Raw genomic sequence first — 22,608 nt, 5'->3', positions numbered from 1 at the left:
TTATTTTTCGACAAAATTTCATCAATCAAACCAATTAAAAAACCAAACAATGAAACACAACTTTACTTTGCTGGTCCGATATATAATGAAAAAAATTATGAAAAAGATCAAGAAAAAGTGAATGCGACGAGGAACGCCTTGCATGAGTTTATAGTTCCAATAAAATTTTTGGGTTTCTTTCAATTTGAATGGTCGTAGACTTCCTAGATTGTGTTGATCGCTTTTCTAAGATTCCCTCAGCTGAAGTGTACGAAAACTCAAATAAAAAACATTTTCAAATTTTTTTGTATAATTTTCTCGTTCATGGCGTTCCACGGCGCATTTGCTGTGACTATGCCGGATGCCAAATTGTAAAGCAAAATGGTAACTTTTGTGAACAAATCAATTTTGATGTAATCGCGGCGCTAATAAACTACCGTAAAGACATAAGACTAGAAGAACATTCAATTCAAACAATTAAACACGGAATAGGAAGTATTAGAGGAGCCGCAAAATCGCAGTTCAATTTGAAAAGCTCGATAAATTAAGTAAAACAACACCTATCAATCTGTAAAAAATAACTATTAAAATTAGTCCGTTCGAAGCGCATTTTAGTCCCCGACCGATTGCATTGTAAAGCAGTATCTGCTCCAAACTTAATCTAAAAGAACCAAAACTCCACAAAGTATTCAAGTTACCGTACAATAGACCAGTCTTATATCAGAGGAAAATTGAGAAGAACATGAACGCAGGAACACAGAGGTGGAAATAAACAAAATCAATGCAATTTTCGGCGCGACTGAAAGGCAACTAGCATATCCTCCAGACCAATCGCAACTCAAAGTAAATGGACTCGTCGACCAATGACCAGAAGAGAAGAGTCGTTACAAAATAAATAGGCTAAGAAGATATCGGATAAAAAACGAAAAATTAACTGCACGACTTATAATAAGTGATGATTCCCGGCTCAATTGTACTCAGGGAGGACGATTTGACATACGTAGTCAAAGAACGGGGAGAAACAGCAGTCACTGTCCGGAATGCAGATGAGGCTAAAATCGGTAGTAAGGCAAAAAGGCAATCTTTTTGATTGAAGGAGACCAAAAACACCAACTGCCAAAAAAAGAAGATGAAATGGGTGAGCAGTTAAGTGATCTTAAACAATACGTAGACCCGGGAAGTGGATTAGCCAGAAACAAGGCAGAGACGACATTAGCGCTTTTTCCTCTGTAATTTCCAAATTCTCGACAGTCCTCGCAACCACCGCCTCTGTCTCCAAAAAAGCAAATTCACTGTGCCAAAACAAAGGCTACACCTCTAACAAACCGTGACGCAGTAAACGGCAACGCACACTGATACAACGAACGAGTCAATAGTTTTCAGTCCTACCGTCCTAACAGCACAGAAAACAAAAAAACACAGGCTTCTTTTTTCGTTCTTGCCGAGGAGGAAATGTGGTACAAAGGCACCACCTTCCGTATATATTTCAATACTTAGTACCATTCAATTTTCCATATTTGTTCATACTTAAGTTTTTCTCTTTGTAATTTATTTATGTCTGCTTTTTTAGGTTTTCACGTTTCCAGTTCGACTCTGATATGTCGTTCATAAGTTGGGGATCTTCTATTAACTTTGTTCATACACCTTTGTAATCAAAATTTGTGTTCATAAAATGTTTAATCCGTAATTCAATCATGACACCGAGTCTCAAGTTAGTTTTTTATCTCCCAAAGTTCACTTGAAATTCACTACTGTATTTTCTGTTCAATTTTCCTAATTGCCAATCGCCCCTACTTAGCACAATAGATGGATCGACTCACCTGCAAATCGGGTTACTAAAATAATTGAGTAAATAAGCCTGCTTCGTCCCCCGAAACAGCTTTCTAAATAGAACCTGCCTAACAGTTACACGGTTTGTGTGCCACAGTTTGATTTTATAAGTTGGAACACAATCAGATTAGAACAAAGGTTTGTGTTTTTGTGCGCGGAAAACTATACAAGTATTTTGATCATTAGGAAGTAGATCTTGACCATTTTGAATCTATGTCGTTAAAAGGTCCCAAATTGGAAATTTTGTGGTTACAGAGCTGCTCTCTCAAGCGGCGCGTAAGTGAGATATACTTTGTCAGACAATCTATAGAATCAAAAATCAGTGAATCAAATAGATAAAGTTAGGATTGTTTCATTTTCGGAGAAAAGGTCTAATTATTTTTTTTTTGATAAAACGACAATTCAGAACAGTCAGCTACTTGCTATTTTTTCCAAAGACGTAAGTTATCTTTGAACAAGGTATTGAAATCACTGCTGACAATAGTTGTTTATTCTTGTTGAAATACAAAGGCCTGCAGTTTTGCAAATATTTTTTTTATTGAGAAAACATTAATTGACTCATATGTGACAAACATTCAGCTTTTTGAACATTTGCATCAAGTTTAAAACATTTAAATGCGCAATCGAGAACTTTCAAATGATTTCTCTTCGGATGGGAAGTGTTTTCAAAGATCAGTTATTTTCTCTCAATTTACTGAACTTTTATATTAGCTGATTACTGTTCATAACGGCAACTCTGCGAAGAAGTTTGTACAAGTTCTGATATTATTTTAATGCAAACCTGATAACACTCTTTAAAAAATCACAACGCGTGACCTTGCGCTCATTTATGTTTCGTAACTAAAAGAACGCGATGCATGCCGATTGACAAAACTGCAGGAAATCAAAACTAATTTTATTTTGCTCTGGTCAAAAAATGTGGCTTTCGGTGTTACTAAAAATACCCATCTCATGTTAAAAAAATGCTATTTTATGGTTGCAAAGAAATCATGCAGATTGTTACTAAACCTAGCTTTTTTTCAAGTTTTTCATGTGGGGACATCTGTAAACCCGACATATGTAAATTGTTTTTTTTCAGAAAAAATTTCCAGAAAATTTTTCAGAAAAATTTTTTTTCCAGAAGTTTTTTCGGAAAGTTTGAACATTTTTCAAACATTTTTTTTTCTGAAAGTTTTTAGAAAAATCATTGAAAAATTGTTACGTAAAAATAGGCAAAAAAGCCAGATATATAACCCTATAACTAAAAGTATCAGATTTTTTTCAGAACAATAGCCGGGTAGGAAAAACTAAACAAACAATCGATTTATTGGAAATTTTCATTGGCTAAGACTACCGTTTGTCAATATATGGGGTATAATAAAAAAACTTGCAGTTACAACTGCAATTTTTATTAAGCAAAATTTTAAACGGATTTCAAACGGATTTAAATTGAACTAAAATTTTTTGAGATTTGTCATCTTTTCTTGCGATCAATTTTTCGCAAATCAAAATTGAGAAAAAGTGCTAGCTGTGCGAACACACAACTGCTAAAACACATAACTCACATTTTCGTCTGCAGTATTCCACCTTCTTCTGAGGTTTGAATTTCAATTCAACATATTTTTCTCACTTATATGGCAATAAATATTTGTACATTTTCATTCCACGTTCAGTGCTAACAACTATATAGTATCGAGTCTATACTAAAGAAGCCTATCGCTTAGTTCAGTTTTCAGTTTTTTAAGTTTTTAAATTTATTTTAGATGCAGCTTTTCGCTTTTTCATATGGAGACCTGTTGAGCCGCTAGACTTGCTCTTGCTAAAGTACAGCATAGAGCAGATGAACTGAAACTGATGGAAAACTGAAAATTTTCAAAATACATGAAATTTTAATATAAACCTAAAACTAACGGGGTTTCACTGCCTTTTCTAGCTTCTATTGGGAGCGCGTACATTCTGAGCCGTGAAATAATAATAATCATATAATTAAATTTATTTGATAGCTCTTGATGGAGTTTTCGTAGTTCAATTTAAATCCATTCCGAAGGTTTTTAAAAGTTTATAATCTATTTGTTTCAGCAGGATTAAATAGACTTAGTAAGATTTAAATTGTTAAAATAGTCTCAGATTTCTGCTGTAGAACGGATTTTATTGATAACATTCTATCAACAAGAACGCTACAAAATCTTTTGTGAATTCCATTATTCCAATGCGGGCAATAAAGAGATCATTCATGATGTTATAAAAGATGTTTTCTTGTGTTTAAAAGTGAGAATTTTTTATTTGGTCATGGGTCGCGGTCCATGGCCATATCTCAGCGTCTTGTGGGACTTGATACGAAAATGTCACAACCGAACATGAGATCAAGTTATTCACAAATTATCGGACTACTGAACAAAAAGATCAAAAGGAATAAATTGTGCATTTTAGCGCGTTCTTTGATTTGACCTTGATCAATTTGCTGCCCCCCCCCCACCCCCCCGGAACCTTTTATACCATAATTTTTTCGATTTTGACTTGGCACTTTCTAAGCTAAAAGTTTGAAGTTTTTGAAAACCATCCATCACATTCTGAAATCCATCACGCTTTATTATGGAACTTTCTGCATTTCCGAAAAAATTCAAAGTGGTTTTCAAAAAAGTACAGTTCCTATAAGATTTGCAATACTCTATCTATCTGAATAAAATTTAAGATTTGGATTTTTTTTGAAATTTGATGTGACTTTGAAATTTGACAAGTGTTATGTAAAATTAATTGTTTTTAGGGTTCCTCTTAGAAGCTACGAGGTTGAATAGTAAACTTGACTTCTAATCTAAACCAATAAATCAGTAATTTGTGCGACGCCGCTACACCGTTTGATCCCAGCAATTGCGGTACTTAAAGTTCATGAGACAAAGTTAATCCGATCGAGTGATAATATTTATACATCAACCTTTTAGAAATTAGCCCAAGTCTTTGATCAATTTAAGTCTTGCCATTGAAATGTACCATAACGGTATTAGTGATATTTTATAGTATGGGTTTATTTTCAGCGCCTCTCAAATGAAAGGGTTGAAATTTGGTAAATTTATGAAAATTGGGTAATTACAATTCTTAGCATGCACATGGTATATCTAAACAGTGGGGTTTAATTCAGTGTAGTTAAAGATATTATCAGTTTTGGTAGAATAAATTAAGAGAAACAGAAATTACATTTTTTACTTGTGCTTTTCCAAGCGAGCTCTTCAGCCAAACTGAAAATCGAATTTTCCACCGATTTTCGCCTGGAGATGATCAGCGCCTCCTATATAAAAGCAAGAATTGTTATAAAAAACTGGCATTTATTAGCGGTGGTGTTTTTATCCTTCTACTTTGGGGAACAAAGGTTAAAGGGAAATTGAAAGAAAAATTTGTGAAATAATTTTGTAGGAAATTTTTTCTACCAATGCTTTGGTTGTGTAAAAATAAGATTGGTCGATTTTGTTGATACATTGGTCGCAGAAATATATAAATCTATTCTAAATTTTAGCGTCTTATTCTTTTAGCTAGACGGAAAATTTACGACAAAATTTTACTTAGCGTGAAGATATGACAATTATGTGTAAATGGTGTCTTTATTGAATCTTAATTCCTCTGGAAAGTGGATAATCGTAATTTGATTTTTGAAAAGTTTAAGCTGTCAATATAAACCAATAGTTTGGTTGTAAACAATGGTTGCTTTCAAGTCTTTTTCGCGGCGGCATTTAATTTTGCTATATTCGTTACTAAAATAACCTAACCACGCTGTCTCGATTTATTGTTTGGGCGAGAAAATAATTTCAGTCGAAAATAAGTTTGACTTATTCTCCAATTGTTAAAATAAAGTTTATTTGCTATATATTCCTTCCTTGCAAACATATATTTTTCTTAAAAAAACATTGCAAAATAACACAAACAAAACTTGATCAAATATACTTTGATCACTTTTGAAACAGCAATTACTGAAAAAAAAACTGCAAAATTACAGAATAATTTGTGAAAAAGATATTGCTGGAAATATTAATTTTGTAATTGTTTCTCAATTGGCGTAGAAAAAGGTTTTGAAAGCCTTATATACTATTGCCGGATTCAATGAGATGACTAAGAAAGTTTCCAATTTATATGCAGTTGAAATTGACGGCTCATAATATTGGTGAGTACAATTTTAACCTATCTTTTTAAAAGTAGTTTGGATATCAAAATAAGCTAGCCATGGCTTAAAATAATGCCTAGGCTCATCACATTCTGGCATGGAATACGAAGCATCCCAAAGTTTTTTTTTAAAAATTTTGCTCATTTAAAATGTAGTCTTTTTGAAGATTTTGAGTTTGTATGAACATGACTAAATTCTACTGAAAGTGACCACATCAAAAGTTGCGAGACCACCTGACATTTGTTGTCATCCAAATAATTCGCAATTTGGACGATTGGTAAATCCAGGGAAGCTTAATGTTAATGCAAACCAATGATATAAAACCATAGATTATCGCCTGGATGCGGTTTCAATGGAAAAAATGCGGTAAAATGAGGCGAAAAAATTCACCCCAACAATCATGCATCTTTTGCAGTGAATGAGATGAATTCGGGTATAAATTATAATTTTTAGTTGTACATTTTTTCACATCACTAAAATAGCGATGAATTGTCTTTTTAAGTTGTGAAAAAAATCAAGCACCGTTGCCGCATTTCCCAAATTTTCATGGGTTTAAGCGTTGATACCACAGCCCGGGGTACTCAATACAAAAGCACTAAAAGTTGCCCCAATTTTACGCTTGTCTAAAACTTTACGCCAAAAACTTTTTTTCTTTTTAAACACGTCCTTCAAAGATAAGAATCGAATTGATCAAAATTCCAGCTCGATGAGAAAAAAAATGCTGAACCAACATTTTTTCGAGGTTACATTTTAAGTATTTGAAAAACATACTCTCACTTAAAGTGAAATAATATTATTTCATGAGACTAAGATTTCAAATTAAACGTAAATGTAAAATTTAGAGCTGCTCAAGATCAACCTTCTTGGTACGCACACTATGATCTGATCTTTCAATGTTTTCTAAGATCCGTACAAGATCTTTCTGTGGCTGCTACTGCAGCACGAATTGGTGCGCCAAAAATCAACCTTCCGCAAAGTAAACAGTTAACAAAAAATACTAAGTTGTGATAGATAATGAATAATATCTTTGACTTTACTTGTTGCTGTACCAATCTGCTGCTAATTTTAACATACTTTAGAAGAATTGATCAGAGCTGACATTAAGATTTGGCATTAATCTTTTGCAGAAATACTTAAATACGCTATAAAGACAAAAATGACACTGTATGCACGTGATAATTCCATATACGACAATATGAATTGTAGGATATCAAAATCTTATTTTGGTCTCAGAAATAAAAAGTCATTTTGAGAACTTTAATTTCGTGCAAATTTATTTCAAAATTACGTCTTAGAGTCTCAAAATATTGTGCCAGGATAAGTAACACTGAATTTGCTCACAGAGACTTGTAGCTGTAGCAAAAACACCTGTTGCTTTTTTTTGGTCACGAACTGTTCCTTCATTTATTAACTCAGTTAGTTATTGTTTATATTTGTGCTGCACAAAAATAAATATTTGCTGTAATTTGACACAAAAAAAAACAAACGAACATCTACATTTCAGTAAATCAACCTGACAAGAATTCAAAAAATTTTTCTTTCACATATTGGGACAGGGACCATATTCTCAGTTGACCACTCAAACAATTTTTCGCTGATCAAAAAATTTATCGCTGTTAAGTGATATCATTAGGACGCAAATATTTTCATTAGGGTAAATCTTCAACTGTTTTATTTTTTTGCAGTTTTGATAGGTAAAAAATTCGTGAAAAATCGATATTTTTCATAATATTTTCTCCTCCTTTATATCATTTTGTTTGAAAAAAATTTCAAATTGCAATTTGCGTCAAATCTATATACCATAACAGTTTTCTCCTCTTTTCAATTCCAAATGGTCTCTATGTTAAAATCGCATTTTTTTTGCTGTAACTGAGCAAGATTCCTGAAAAATTGTCGACAAAAAAGCCAACAATTTAGGAAAGTTTTGTTCTTTTGTACGCCAATAATTACTATATACAAATATCTTTCAGCGGAAAAAGTTTTTTTGGGTTTTTGAGTTTTCTTAGTTATCTTTTCACAACTAAAATACTCTTTATTTCTATCTCTTAGCCTGTTTTTGTCATTAAATTGTTTTTGCCTAATATTATCTAGTCTTGAGTTTAATTTCATGAGTGTGTAAAATAGGTGACACCGATATAGCCACATTCTATGGACACCTAAGTTGATTAAGTTCAGTGCATTAAGTTTTTTAAATCAAGTCTTCAAAAATTAATAGAAAATTAAAGGCTTTTAAAAATAGGTCTATGTTTTCAAACGAGTCATATCTCCAAGTTTTCTGACTATGTTTCCATATGATACTTCGTTTTATCTTGTCATTTACTTTAGCAGTCAGACATTGGCTCACGTTGAATCAAAATTTTATCAAGACAATTTAGTTGGTTACTTTCATTTGGTCAGTTTGCTTTATTTTACAGTTGATTAATCATTCTATCAATGTTTCAGTGCAACACGTCGGAGAATACTAAAACATTTAAAAGAAATTAAAATTGACCATGAAGGAATAGTGTTTTGCTGTTTTTCAATAAACATTGAAGATCATCGTTTCAGTCAAACTAGTATTAAAATGTGCGAACATTCACTTCAGATAAAAAGACGGGATCTGCAAAAATTATTTGATGCAAAATTCCTAGTAATTTATCCCATATGCATATTTTTGTTTCCTGAATTTTGTTTGAACCCTTGTTAATTGATAATGAAACCTTGTCTTGAATTTTTTAATACTTTTTTTCAGAAACTAAAATATTTTTGTTTATTAAGCACATTGTTTTTTACCCTAAAATGCTTCTATTGCCAGTAAAAAATTTAGCTGTTGATGGCGAATCAGTGAGAACAAATTGATTTTAATGTTTTTTCAATTTTTCAAAAATGTTAGGTAGCTGTTATTCATTTCTAAAGCTGCGCGTCCGGACGACATTTTTAAGCCCTAAATTGCTTGAAACATCGAGTCCAAGCAGGTTTTTTCAACTACACTACCACGGCCTTATTTTTGGGTTTTCTTACGTAATAATTACAAAGCTTTGAAAAAGAACTCACTTTTACTTTCCATTATCTAAATAGTCACACTTTGTTTACTGAAGTCACTAGTATTGTTTGCAAATTCTTTCAAAAGTTCTTCACTGTTCAAAAGTTCTTTCAAAAAACTTCAGTAAAAAAATCAAATCAGCAAGGAAAAAATTTGAATGACATAAGATGTATCTATGTAAAACAAATTTCAAACCTTGTTCGAAGGCGCTTAAAAACTACACAAAACTCCTAACAAAGATACGAGGAACACAATTTTTTCAAACACGTCAGTTCTCCAAAATCTATAATTTAAGATATTTACAAATATCGCATACGAAAAAAACTATTTTCAATGGAAATCTTTTCTTATTAGTGAATTTGAAATTCAGATTTTGGTCAAACAATTGCATCCATCTTTGAAAGGGTGTCGCTTTCTTTTGAGACTCGTGTAGTTTTGTTTTAATTGAAAAATTAAATGTTCCAACAGTTCCTTCGAGAAATGACGGAATGTTTATTCTTGGATGGCTTATTTGCCTGACCATATCGGAAAACTGTATAAGCATCCTGGAGAAAAATGAGTGGTACCAAGTGAAAGCTCTGGAAACGTCAGCTTTATCGGCCTGACTTTTTTTTTTGTTTTCTAGCAATTTGAAATTTCTGTTTTGCAATGAAACAGATTGCTTTTATCTATTTTTTAATTTTTTTCTGAACCAGGGATACGGGGGGACATTCCATTCATTTAAACCCACAAATTTTTTTTGGCAAAAATATTTTGTAAGTCTTTAGATACTTTAGCTAAACAGTTTTGTTTAGTAATGATACAATGCTTTTTTAGGCAAAATTTCGGTAAAAAATTTTTAATGTCTCAAGTTTAAGAGCTCTTTTGTTTTTCTTGAATTAATAAAATGCAACTTCTTACAATAGAAAAGGATAGTTTTGGTGCTATATTTTATTAAAAAGTGTTTGGACAATTTTTTCATTATTTTGAGCTTTCATGACGGAGTAAACAGGCAAATTAAATTGGACATTAAGTTACATTGGAATATTTGAGCTAGATGTAGGCGTTTCTCAGGGTATGTTTGACTGAAACAGCATGGCCTATTGTCAACGTGAAAAGCCACTTTGAAACTTTTTGAACCAGATGTGCGTTCCGCCATGAACTGCACAACTCAACGCTGTTTTTGAGATGTTCTCATTAACACAGTACGACGTTATTCACAGTTCAGAGTGGTCAAAAGCAAGTTTATGAGAACAGCAACATTTTGTTGATATCAGATTACGATAAATATTCTTGGTAATAACTCGTTCAATTGTAGTAATAACTAAATTTTCAATTGTAGTTATAACCAAATTTTCATTAACCAAAAATTAGACTATTTGGTATTGGTTTTTTCTTTCTTACTTCAAAATCCCACAAGTTCATTTTGCATCCATAACAGTGTTGTAAGATTAAATGGAATCGAAAAAGAAATGTACAGATTTTCAATTTTTTTCAGTTTGCTGTACTGAGGGATCAATTTTATTTACAACACCATCAGGATACATTTTTAAAAGGTTCAGAGTGAATCTTTCCAATAGAAAAATGTGAATATATATATTTTTGTTTGCAGAAAAGAAGCAGAATAACGAAAAAAGTTTTCATTAATCACTTTATGAGAACAGGAGCATTTTGTTGATATCAGATTACAATAAATATTTGTAGTTAAAACTCGTTCAATGATAGTAATAACCAAATTTTCGAGTTATTGTTGCGAAACAGAACGACAAAGAACTGGAAAACCAAAAGTTTTAATCAAAAAGTAAATACACTTTTAAGGTTAATTTGTTTCTCAACTTTCAAATCTACTCTGTTTAATGTTAATGGAAACCAAACTCGTCAAGGATGCATTGACATTGAATAAGTTTTTTTGATTTTTTGGCTTATAATCTTTAAACCAAAACTGAAATCAACGCAATTCAAAAACTACACAGAAATTAGTTATTTCCCCATTAATTTCATCTGACTTTTATTAAAAAACCGTCTTTATCTTTTTCCTCAAAGCCAAACACAAATCTGTTTTTGCTAGCGTTTAAAGTATAAAATATAAAAGTTAATAATCTTAAAACACGAAGAACATTTGGAATACAAAGATACTGAGATAAAATTGTTTTGTTGCGTCGAGGCCTTGTTCGTGACTAGAAAAAAGTTAACCTAACCTGACTAGAAATAAAAAGGCTTAAAATGTGTTTTGACAGTCGAAAACATAATTAAATGTAAAGCTACAAACCGATAGCGAGACAACAGTACTCAGAAGTTAATGGACTCAACAAAAGCTGGAGTTTTTCTGGTTTGTTTGAAATCTTTTTTTTTATTGTAGTTTACATGTCGTCGGATTTGATTGCTCTTCGGGATGTTAAACACTAATAAAAAGTCACGAATAAGAAAGTTGCAAAGAGATCGCGAAAAATGTTGCCTGAAAAACAGCTAAGTTTTTTGCCGATTGTTAATGCAAGAGAAACAGGAAATTTCTATCGGATTCGCAGCCAGGCACAGTGTTTCTAAATGATAGTATGCAAGGATTTATATAAGCTATAAGCATTGAACAAGGGGACTGAAATTGATTATAACAAGCTTCTAGCAGCAACGTCTCGCAACGGAGTTTGTTGTTTTTTCCGTTTGTTTTCTATTGTTTTTTCGTTTGTTCTCTATTACAATATTCCCTCTAAATTGCCTTACTCAGCTTTTACTGTTAGAATAAATTCCAGCAGACTGATTGAAGAATGGAACCAACCTAGAAAAGCAGAAAGACTTCCCTCAAAATGCAGAAAAATGAGCAAAATATGTTTCAGCGAAATGAGATTTTTTTTGTTATAGTAAAAGAGTAGGTCCCCAAAGACAGCAAGCTGAGAAGATGAGGGTGATTATGAAAAATCAGATCCTAAGTTTCTGTAAAATACTACACCACTGCTTTTGAATTGTTTAGCTTCTTTTTGTCGTAATTAATAATCGTATCGTGATTGAGGGAAAAAAACTTTGGTAGTAATAATTCTTTCAACGCATTTTGGACAAATATATTTCAAATAGAAAAAGAAAAAAGAAATGAAAAAATAATCAAGTAAAAAAATTGGGATGAAAAAGTTAAATTATCTTTAAAAATTTATCCTTTTTATGGAAACAATCATATGGGTTGATTGAAAACAATGGCTTTAAATATTCGAATATCACCTAAACCTGGTTTTCATTTCTAGTCAATTGCTATTTTGCCTGAAATCAGTGGTCAATGGTGTTTCGTTTACTGAAATTTGTTTCCATTACATTGCCAAATGATAAATACGATTTTTTGCAATACCAATTTTTCAACGATTGTTTGTAGCTTCCTGTCGATTTGTGTACAAATTATCCTTCAAGAGGTTTTTGAATAACTTTGTTTTCATCCTCTCCTTTCATTCTCCTTTTTTTTCATTTTTTTCGTTCAAAATTTCTATTATTTTTCTCTCTGTATTTATTTTGAAAACAAATGACCCAAAAATGCAGATGAATGTGGCGTCGGAACATTTTGTGCGAACGGTCGTTACCGAGCCCCCTTGTTTGCTAATCGCTATGACACTTTTTTCAACCTTTTTAAATATTTTTTCCGACTATTTTAAGTGGCGGAAGAACTGTATGCTCAACTGGTTTTTTCTTTTGTTCAATCAATTTTCGCAGATCGATATATTTATCTCAGAGAGTTGTGAGTGGCATCATTGGAAAGCTTGTTGAGCGTGATATTTCAAATTATAATTTATTTTTAGCAATTTCGACTTTTCCGGGGAATTACGGAGGTTTGAATCTTTGTAAAAGTCAGCCTAACTTCCGTTCTTTTGTTCACATTTTTCGCTAACTTGTCTGCTTTATGCTAAAAAATTATAAATTTGGTAACAGTAGTTTCATTGGTTTTACATTTAAAGATAAAAAGGGTTGTTGAATTGGTTAAACCATTTTTAATGTTTTCAATACAAAAATTTCGGAAATTCAAATTTTTTGTCTTTTTTGTTCATAATATTTTGAATCAACTCTTTTTATTTGCCCACTCTGTCCAATTTTCCAGGTAGTGAAGACATGAAAATGGCGGATACAATTTTGGTCCTTTTTTGGATATGGGCTATTGTTACATTTCGTTCCTAAGCAAGTGTTCTGAAACTAAATTTTTAGCGCTCTTTCGCTAATTTAAATCAAAATGTGTTTGAAATGCAACATAAATTTTCGACATAGTAAGTTTTTTTTCCGAAATTGTTTTTTGCCGAAAAAGATATCACGCAACTATTTGGAAAAATTGATTTTTTAAAAGCTTTGCAACGAAGAAGGATTCGGATTATATTTTGGTGTCCTTTTTTTAAATTGTTGCATTTTTCATCCCAATTATAGGCAAGTATGTCTTCGGTTAGAAGTCCAATAAAAAACAGTCCCATTTTCTTTCAAATGAGGTCCAGCGAACAACTGTTGTTTTTTCTGAGTAAACTTCATATTATTTATGGCTCCGACAACTTGTTTATGTAAATTTTTAACAAATTCTTAAGTTTTGCTACCATTTGATGTTCTTTTTCTAGTCTTATGACAAAGACTGCTGAATCAAATGTCTGGCTTGTTATATATGAAGCTATTGAAAAACCTATTTAACGCTTTCAAGCAATAGATAATGGTTTTTCTCTTTTATGTCTCTTTAAGTACCCAGAAATCATTAAATACATTTGATATATTGATTGTTCGATCAAAATAGCTATTGTTATGATGACTTGGAACTATTTATTTGTTAAAATGGCAAACTGCAATGACAAGACAGTTTTTGGTCTAGTTGTAGACTTTTGCAATTTGAATTTGGTAGATGCAAACTAGAATTTTTTCAAATGAAAGCTCTTTTATTGACAGGTCAAAGATTAAAACCACAGATCAAGGGAAATTCCATGTTATTTTCAGCCAAATTTTGCTTCAACTCCATTTGCGTAATGATGTTTTTGAAGCTTTGAGTCCTGACTGTTAGCTTTATTTTGCAACCTTTTGATTTCGTCTCACTGCACTGACAACGTATTCAATTGGCTTCCTAAGCAAAACTGATCTCATTCTTATTTTATTTGAAAGATTACAGTTGTTAGGGTTAATTGTTTTATGAAATTTGTATAAAAAATAATGTTTTTTTCGGATATTTAACAACTTTATTTTTGGAACCTTTTAGTGTAGTCTCAGCAAAAAGGAGTAGCATTCGCTTTCAAATGAACTAGAATGTAGTTTTCATTGCTTTTTTGTTACCTAAATAATGTTTTTTGTTGTTAATACTACGAGGTTTTTTAATCTTATCATGTTTTTTTGTTTTTTAGCTTCTTTTTTGCTGCCTTGTCCCATTATCTTATTGAAGGCACATTCATCATAACTCACATACCACATTAATCGTCTGGAAAGAAGGAGCAATTAATTTATTATATTTTTTTGAATAGGTTATCGTGTTTCTACGCTTAGGCAACGCAAAATTGAATTGACTTTATGCTTTTTAACAGATTTGGTTCTTTTTGTAGTTGTATGACTTTTTGAACGATGATAGATCTGAAAGATCTTTTAACGAAATTAATATTGAAACCATTTAGGTATTTAAATCGGTAGCCAATTTTTCATAACTTCGATTTAAATTGTTTTCAAAAGAGTGTATGCGTATTTTTTTAACTTTGCCTTTTTTGTTTTTTCTACTTGTTAATTATTCTCAATAAAGAGGGGTCCCACATCTCTTCCGGTAAAATGCAAGTCAGCTGGTTTTCTTCAGTTTTAACATGACCATTTTTTACTTTTCGGTAAGTTTTTTTAATGGATAGACATTCAGTTTTGGTAATAGATAATGCCTGTTGTTTTTGGTCTTGTCTCTTACTCTCTTTCCGGCAGATATCATCGGTCCTTTATTATTTAATTTGTATAAAGAGTTTTCTTAAAGCAATTTTTAAGTGGTATAAATGGATACACCAATTACTTTCGAACATCATATGAATTTTTCAAAATCTCTTCCTCTTTTGGTAATCAATTAAGCCAGAAACGTGGTTGAACGGGGTCGAAACCTGATGTGCGAACGCACATTACCGAGCCTCCTTGTTTCAATTAAATTTTTTCTGACTCACCAATTATTGTAAATTTGGCAAGGCTTACTTCAACTGGTCTAGACTTCGGTTTAATTACTACAATTTAATGTTCAATCATGTGAGATGTCATTGCAATTACTAATTGGGTTGCTGAGTTCAATGAACTGATCTTCGAAAAATTGTAAATTTTTTATGGTCATTAGTTCTTATGGTCATCGTTTCTGCATGATTTGGTCCCTAAGTTTGATATGTCTCGGCACAGTTTATGATGTAAACTCTCGATATTTGATCACGAAGAAAAATAGTTATTACAAAAGTACGATTGAAATGTCAACTAATGCAAAACTTCCTTCAATTTTGCGTTTTTGGAAAAAAAAATTGTGTTTTGGCTAGGCCCCCTATTACGAGCAAAATGTGCCCATAAAATTAAAAAAAACTGGTTTACTTAGAGATGTGTTTATCTTTTTTTATGATCAGCTTCAATTTCCATTTCTTTGCGCTTTTCTTAATCAAATTAAATTTTTAACATATTTTTAGCAACTTCAGCATCATAATTGATCCACTGATATTTGTAAATACTAATTCATCGGCAAATTGCAAATTCAGGACTAAAAATATATTTAGCCACTTTTGATATATCTTTTTCCATGTGGAAAAATTAGCTTTTTCCAGCGTTTACTACAAAAGTTTCTCTTGAAATTCAGAGATACTTGAGATACGTTCTATATGAACTATATAAGGAATCGCAACTAACAACTCTTTTCCTATACGGTATTTTAAACTGTATTTAGCAGCGTCTGTATGTATTTTAATCTTGTGTGGTTGTTGTTCAATCACAGAAACGGCCAAAACTAAACAAACCTTTCACGTTTTTTAATAGTTACTCATTAAGCACTCTGCATGTGTTAAAAAGACTGCCATCTAAGTTCTTTGAATGCCGACTGTGATTCCTGATACCGCCTCTGGTTAGTTATGGTTTGTAAAACTATAGACATTTTAGCAAATTTAGCAAACACTTCCTGTGGTTTTATGGAAAAAATTTATTCAGCAATCGGTCGTACCACAATTTAATGGTCAAGGAAATTGGCAATCGACTGGCGGCTCGAAGAAATCAAGTTACTTTGAAAAGATTTGAACAACTTATGTAAGACTTAATAATCTCTGGTACTCGGAATCTCTGGTGCTGGCAGTCACCTCTGAGCTTGTTTTGGCCCATAGACTAAACTATATGTCTACAGGACTGCAAGGCCAAAGACTATTATCGCATAATATTTACCACATACAACTTCTGAGTCCTTGCTAAACATAAGGCACACCGATACAAAATTTAAAAATTCACTGCAAATTAAGACGTTTTCTGTCAACTTGGGAACACGTAAAGTGTCTTTCTGTTAATTGATTGTTATGATTGTTTTGAAAAATCTTGTTTCCCTTATCTTAGAAGCCTGCTAACAATTTATTCTGCCGAATTTTTTTTAATTTTCTTTTTTGTGAAATGAATTTTGCTTCCAGCGTATAATAGTTTAAACGTTTTTACCGTCAGTGGTGAAAGAGCTGCTATGCTTTCTCTGGCTAATTTATAGAGGGTCTACAAATTTCCCAACCAATCTTTTCCTGAATTTCTTAAGTTTGTCGGGTGAGATTTTTCAACTTTCGAGCACTATATCACTCTTCATCTGAAGATTCAAATTCGCGGACGTGTCCTCCCACAAGTCTGAGAGATCAGCTCCAAGAAACGGCAACTCGAGCCTAATTGACCTCAATTGCCATTGAAAATTTTTAAAATAGTCCGCAGAGTTTCTTCATCTGTGCTATGACTTCCTTCTCTAGATTTTTTTAAAATGTCTTAAATATCTCGGGTAACCCATACCCGAGAATTTTTGTATTAAAGTCTCGGTTTTGGGTAACTTTGATAGGACAGATTTTTCTGGATGGTAATCACTGAGTGCTCAGTTTGTGGGGTCTTGCTATGAGTCAACTCATTCCTAATTTATTTGAATGGGAGTTAAGAGTAATGTCTAAGCAACGGCGATGAACATTCCTGCCAAACGTAAACATGTATGGTTTCACGCAATATATATACAATTTTTGGGAAAGATCTTCTTGCAATCATTAATAAGACTCATATTTCATCTATTTGACTCATATTTCATTACTATCATTTTATGGTTAGTACTCGCAATATATTATCTTTGTATGATTAGTAAGAACCATATATGATCTTAAGATTTTTAAATTCAATTTTTCTTCTTTTTAATATATTTTTTTTTCTTGTTGGCAATGCATTTGCATTACCAATGGAAGGCTAAGTAGCTCTCCCATGAAGCAATCTTCCTCAAGGACAAGAGTTAGCAAAAATTGCCATGTTGTGATATTAAGTAGGAACCTTTGTCTTTAAATTAATGTTTTGGTTGATAATATATTTCTATTGGTTGATATACTGGTGCACAATTATCTTTCGCATAAAGGAAAAAACTAAATGTGCAGAAGCATTGATTAGCTAGGGATTTATCTCATTAGTTCTTTTTTGCGCAATTTTCTTCATTTAATGCATTGAGACTTTGAGAATTGGTTGCTTAAATTTGAGTGATATTTTCATGTATTAATTTGTTATTTGATTGAAAATTAATGATAACAAATGTTACTGCCTCAGTACAAAAATATTAGTATTTAATTCTGATTTAAAGCCAAAAACTGAAAAAAGTGAACAAAACTATTATATTTTGTTTCCAATTTTTCTGCTGCTATGAATAACAAATTGTAGAGTTAGTTCTTTTCTAATAGTTGTTTTCTCAATTCATTTAATCGGGAGAAGCAGAAAAACCCATATTCTTACCTTCCAATTAATACGGGGCATTATTACTGAGTATTAATATTGTTTTTTGTCATGTGCATTATCTTTAAATTTCATTATGCGCAGTGTATTTCAAGAATGATGAATGGTGGCCTTGCAAAACTCTTGTAAGACGACGTTTAATCTTGTAAGAATCATATAAGAAGAATATTTATCTTAAATGCATCCTGTAAGACGAATGCTCATCTTGTAACATTCTGTCAGAAATTCTTGTAAGACTATGCATACACTTTGAAAAATTCGGAGAGATTTTTGCTTGATCATAGAAGATAACCATCCCTAGTCCACTCGGGTAGGGATTTATATAAAGAAAATCAGTTTTGCTTAATATCTTATATTTTAAAAACTCTCATTTCCTGAAATTAATATTGAATTGCTTCATTACGATATACAAAAAATTATGAGCAAAAATTCAACATATGACTGGTAAAAGTGATAGTTCAATTTTTTTATTGCAGCCTAAAAATTTGCTTGGAAATTTTTCGTGTTCCATTTAAGAATTGCTTATGATCTTATAACGTCTGCTGATGCTCCGTAAAATTACATATAACTTAGTATCAAGAACGTAAAATTACATATGAATACCAAGAACGATATATGACTTTTTATATGTACTAAAATTCGATCATGGTTCTCAACCCGGGTGAATAAAAAATTACTCTGGAGTTTATGATACTTTATTTGGCCAAAAGAGCTATCGGGGTCAGTGGTTTGAGAGCAGTTTTCTACTTTTGGGTGGAATTCAAAGTCATCCGCGCGGGAAAATTTATATTAAAGTGTGTGTTTCTAATCAATGTGATCGCTGCGTTGTCCTCAACTGGCTTCTCCGGGGGGCATTTTTTCTTTCCAAAAAACATTCTACTCTAGTCGCGTTTGGCTCCACTGGCGTCCTCCTTATTTATTTAAAAATTTAAAAAAGATAAGGATCTCAGTGTTCATACAGTAATTATTCTCCAATCTTACTGTTCAGCACACATCATGTTGTTTTGCATTTTTAAGTTTAATGTTAGTTCAGTAGTAGGGAGGTTAAATTTGACATGAAACGGTGAAAGATCTACAAAAACACTTTGCTCATGAAATTGTGACGCACCAAACCGTTCTTTTAAAAATTTTTTACAATACGGAGGGAGCCGTAAAACTCTTTGGAATAATTATGTCTGGTTTTAATTTTAAAAAACTGACCGCACAGCTTGCTCGATATTTAGTCAGCATTGGTTTTTGAACAATAACTCAACAAAAACTCATAAATAACCGCAAGCTACAGCTCGAGAATCAAAGTGAGTGCAGGCGCCCTATCAACCAACAAAACAATGAATTCGAGGCCAGAACTCTTTCAGTAATTTCAGAAATAAAATTGTCTTTTCTCTGTAGCAGCTTCTTTTAATGAAAAGAAAGCTGATGAAATTAAAGAAAAAACATCTGCCACATCAATTCCATTCATAGTCGGACTTATGTGGCATTTCGACGTTTCGGACCGATTGTACTTAAGAGTCCACTGTTATTCCTCTACAGATTTGTTAGAGCAAAAAGGGACGATACGAAAAAATTCCTGAGTCTAGACGATCGCAGAATTACAAATAATTAAATCTTTAAGCAGCTAACATATTTATCTTGATTGTGTTAATGTTAAATTAAAAATTAGATTTTTTGAGAAGTTTTTATTTCATCAACGTTTCCTGAAAAAGGAGAACCTTAGATTTGGAAGTATTAAATTATGTAAATTTTTTTCACTCATTTTCCTTTTATGATATGAGTGCTAAAATCAGTTTTTCAAAATAATAATTGATGGCCAGATTGAGTTTACATAAAAAATCATTGTCAGTTTTACCGAGTATGGAGTGTTATAACATTGCGTGTGTCTTAGGAAGTCAAGAGAACTTATATTACATGTTTTTGACTCTGTCAAAACTTACTTTTGTTTTTGAACAAAGCAGTCAAAAAATTAGCCAAAAACAAAAAAGACTTAACCACTAATTTTAAGCAGACATTGTTAAATGGCTGATTTTCTCATATAAAGCCAGCTAGTTGAAAAGTTTTCATTAAACTGCTTGTTACAAAAAATTGAGGTCAAAAGAACGATGAATATAATTTAAATTAGAACGTGAATTAGGATTATAAGATAATTAGGATTAGGATTAGATATGAATTAGTATTAGGTAATTAATATTATACCAATCGTTGGGTGGCCAGTCAATTTGCCGATATTCAAATTAACCGACATACAATTGAGAGAAAAATTTGAAAAACTATTTGTTTCAAATCCTCATTTCATTAAAAAAAATAACCGCGCTCAAAGCGAACAAAGTGTTTTTAACATTAATTGGCTATTACCTAATTAATCCGAAGCCTGTAATTACCTATTTAAAATATACGCCTCTGATTTCGGTCTTTTTTCCTTCATTCTGATAATATTTGTCGGATTTTTTAAAACAGTTGTGCCCTTTTGCTTCCTAGTAAAGAATCTCCCCTAGTGTAATATACTTTTACACAATATTGCTTGGCCTATTGTTTAGATAGCCAAATATTAGTTTAAACGCAATTGCGTTCATGGCCATGCCTCCAATGCGCCATGGGATTAGATTCAGAATTCGTGGGCTGGTTATTGTGGTCAAGCCGCGATGTATGCGAAGCGCAACCCACTGACCCGCCAGTTGGAAATTATTTTTGCTTTGTTATTCAATTCTGCCATATCATGGCGTATTTTATTCTACTCATATCAACATAGTATGCGCATACGAGGAAAATTATTATTCATCTCTGATTGGTTAATGAATCGCTCGCTTAACTTCTAATCAAGAATAGCCCCCTTTTACAAAAGAAGAGCTATTGTTGAAAAGATCTAATCTGTCGGCAAAAAAAGTGTCTTCTAAATTGTATGCAGGCTAATATATCCCTATACCCCGTGCGCTCAATTATGTGTGATCATAGCTAAAGTTCTAATATTATGTAAGATCAACGCTAAATTGAACACTAAATTATGTAAAATTGGTGCTAAAAATAAAAAGTGAATATATATTTGAACAACGCTAAATTGAGCGCTAATTTATCTGAGATTCAAGCTAAAAGTTGCTCAATTTTGTTTATAAACGCCTTAAATTACAAAGTTGTGTTCTTTGTTTGTTGTTATCATTTAAACAACATTCCGGCTTTTAGCGGACACAAATCGTCCGGGATTTTACTAAACGATTTTGTTCAGAAAAGCAAGAGTTTCTAACGTGCGGTCCCACCGTTTTAAAATAAAATCAGAATAAAAAAATGTGTTTTATTTTAATTTTTCTAATGCCCCGAATACTAAAATCAGTAAAAGTAATTTGCTCTGTTTCTCAACTCTCAATTCTCATTTTTTATTTCAGATCTTCGAGTGTATTGCAGGCGTTCAGAATAATGTACTTCTAATAATGTAACAACAGCAAATTTCACTCAGAGTGATTTTTGTTCACTTCGTATTACATATTTATAATTTATTTCCAATTGTATTTACATTTCCTACAACAAGAGCAGCAGTGTATGAAGTGCTTAAACAAACAAATACGAGTATTAAAAATTGTGTAATCCCTCCTTAACCCGTGGATTTATTTGAACTAAAGCGATGGAAAAGTCTGATACCACAGTTATAGCATTCATTGTAACTATTTGTGTTACATTTGTTAGCCTTGAACCCAAATCATTTCCACCCGCCTTTATTTCCGACCACTGTTGCGAATCGGCGGCAGATTTGAAGGACGTTTTGTCACGTGTCCAGTCACCACCTGTCGTGGGAAAAACGGGAGACCCGAAAACCAGAACTCAGCCAGCTCTCATTAATGTATCTCTTCATGTTGAAACAATGCGTGATATTGCAGCTGAGGTAACACTGGATTTCTACATTATTCAGAAGTGGTTCGACCATCGTCTCAAGGAACAGATAGGTACGTAAAAACCAACTAATGGACCATGAAAGACCTGGTCATGGAAAAGTACTCTGATTCCCACTCACTCTGAGTCCAGAGCCATGGAGAAAAGGCCGGACTGAGGGAAGATAATTTGCATCAGTACGAGAAATCTGGCTCAGAAATAACATTTGATTAACAGTAAAAGCTAAAACGGCTCTGGAGAAGAAATAACCTCAAATTGTACCACTTGAAAAATGCTAACTTTCAGTTTAGGTTTTATACCGCTAATGAATATTGACAATACTTATTTCCCAAAAGCAGGTATGCAGGAATCTGATAAAAAATTTTTCACCCTGACAAACTCTATGTATATTTCAGTATACCGGGCAAGCCTATCGCTGTTCTTGAGCTATTAATACGCGCTTCAAAGCAGCGATCGTCAAACAAAAAAACGCAGCAGCGAAAACAAATTATTTTGATAAAGATATTTTTGAGCTGGTACATATTTATCGTTCTGTGTCAAATCGGCCGCTCATTTGTAAATATAATAATAACAAGGCGGCTCGGTAATGTGCGATCGCACATAAGGATCCGACCCCGCTCATCCACAATTTTGGCATAATTGTCTACCAAATGAGGAACAGATGGAAAAACACAAAAAATTCAAGTGTTTTTCAAAAAAAAAATTGGTGTATGAACGAAAAGATGGTGTATGCCTCCAAAGCAAATAACTCAGTGGAGTAAAAAATGATGCATTAGATTGATGAAATGAGCCGATATTAAGAAAGCGGGCGAAGACGAACGGCAAAATCAAACAACAACAACAAACATAAATTACATCAAAAAATTTATGTCCATTTTGAAAA

At 32.4% G+C, this 22,608-nt stretch overlaps 3 protein-coding genes across 5 annotated transcripts in view; 2 read left to right on the top strand and 1 right to left on the bottom strand.

The window, feature by feature from the left end:
* Positions 1-22,608, top strand: part of LOC142341766 (uncharacterized) — a 553,339-nt gene that overhangs the window by 293,907 nt on the left and 236,824 nt on the right. The window lies entirely within an intron of this gene.
* Positions 1-22,608, bottom strand: part of LOC142341762 (uncharacterized) — a 112,272-nt gene that overhangs the window by 84,097 nt on the left and 5,567 nt on the right. The gene's annotated exons all lie outside the window — the stretch shown is intronic.
* LOC142341761 (glycine receptor subunit alphaZ1-like) overlaps positions 5,286-22,608 on the top strand; it is an 87,698-nt gene continuing 70,375 nt past the window's right edge. The window contains exons 1-2 of one of the 3 annotated variants that reach the window (XM_075392965.1): positions 5,286-5,938; positions 21,224-21,778. In XM_075392965.1, the coding sequence (XP_075249080.1) occupies positions 21,460-21,778 (319 nt within the window). In that variant the 5' untranslated portion in view covers positions 5,286-5,938; positions 21,224-21,459. Of the gene's footprint in view, positions 5,939-8,416; positions 8,504-10,168; positions 10,236-21,223; positions 21,779-22,608 lie in introns of those variants that run through there. The other 2 variants (XM_075392967.1, XM_075392966.1) reach the window with 2 other exon arrangements.

This window comes from Convolutriloba macropyga, chromosome 6, assembly GCF_964194025.1.
Source record: "Convolutriloba macropyga chromosome 6, txConMacr16.3, whole genome shotgun sequence".
Taxonomy (NCBI): Eukaryota; Metazoa; Xenacoelomorpha; order Acoela; family Convolutidae; genus Convolutriloba; species Convolutriloba macropyga.
Note: the sequence above shows the minus strand (reverse complement) of the source record. Positions and strands in the feature narration are given on the sequence as shown.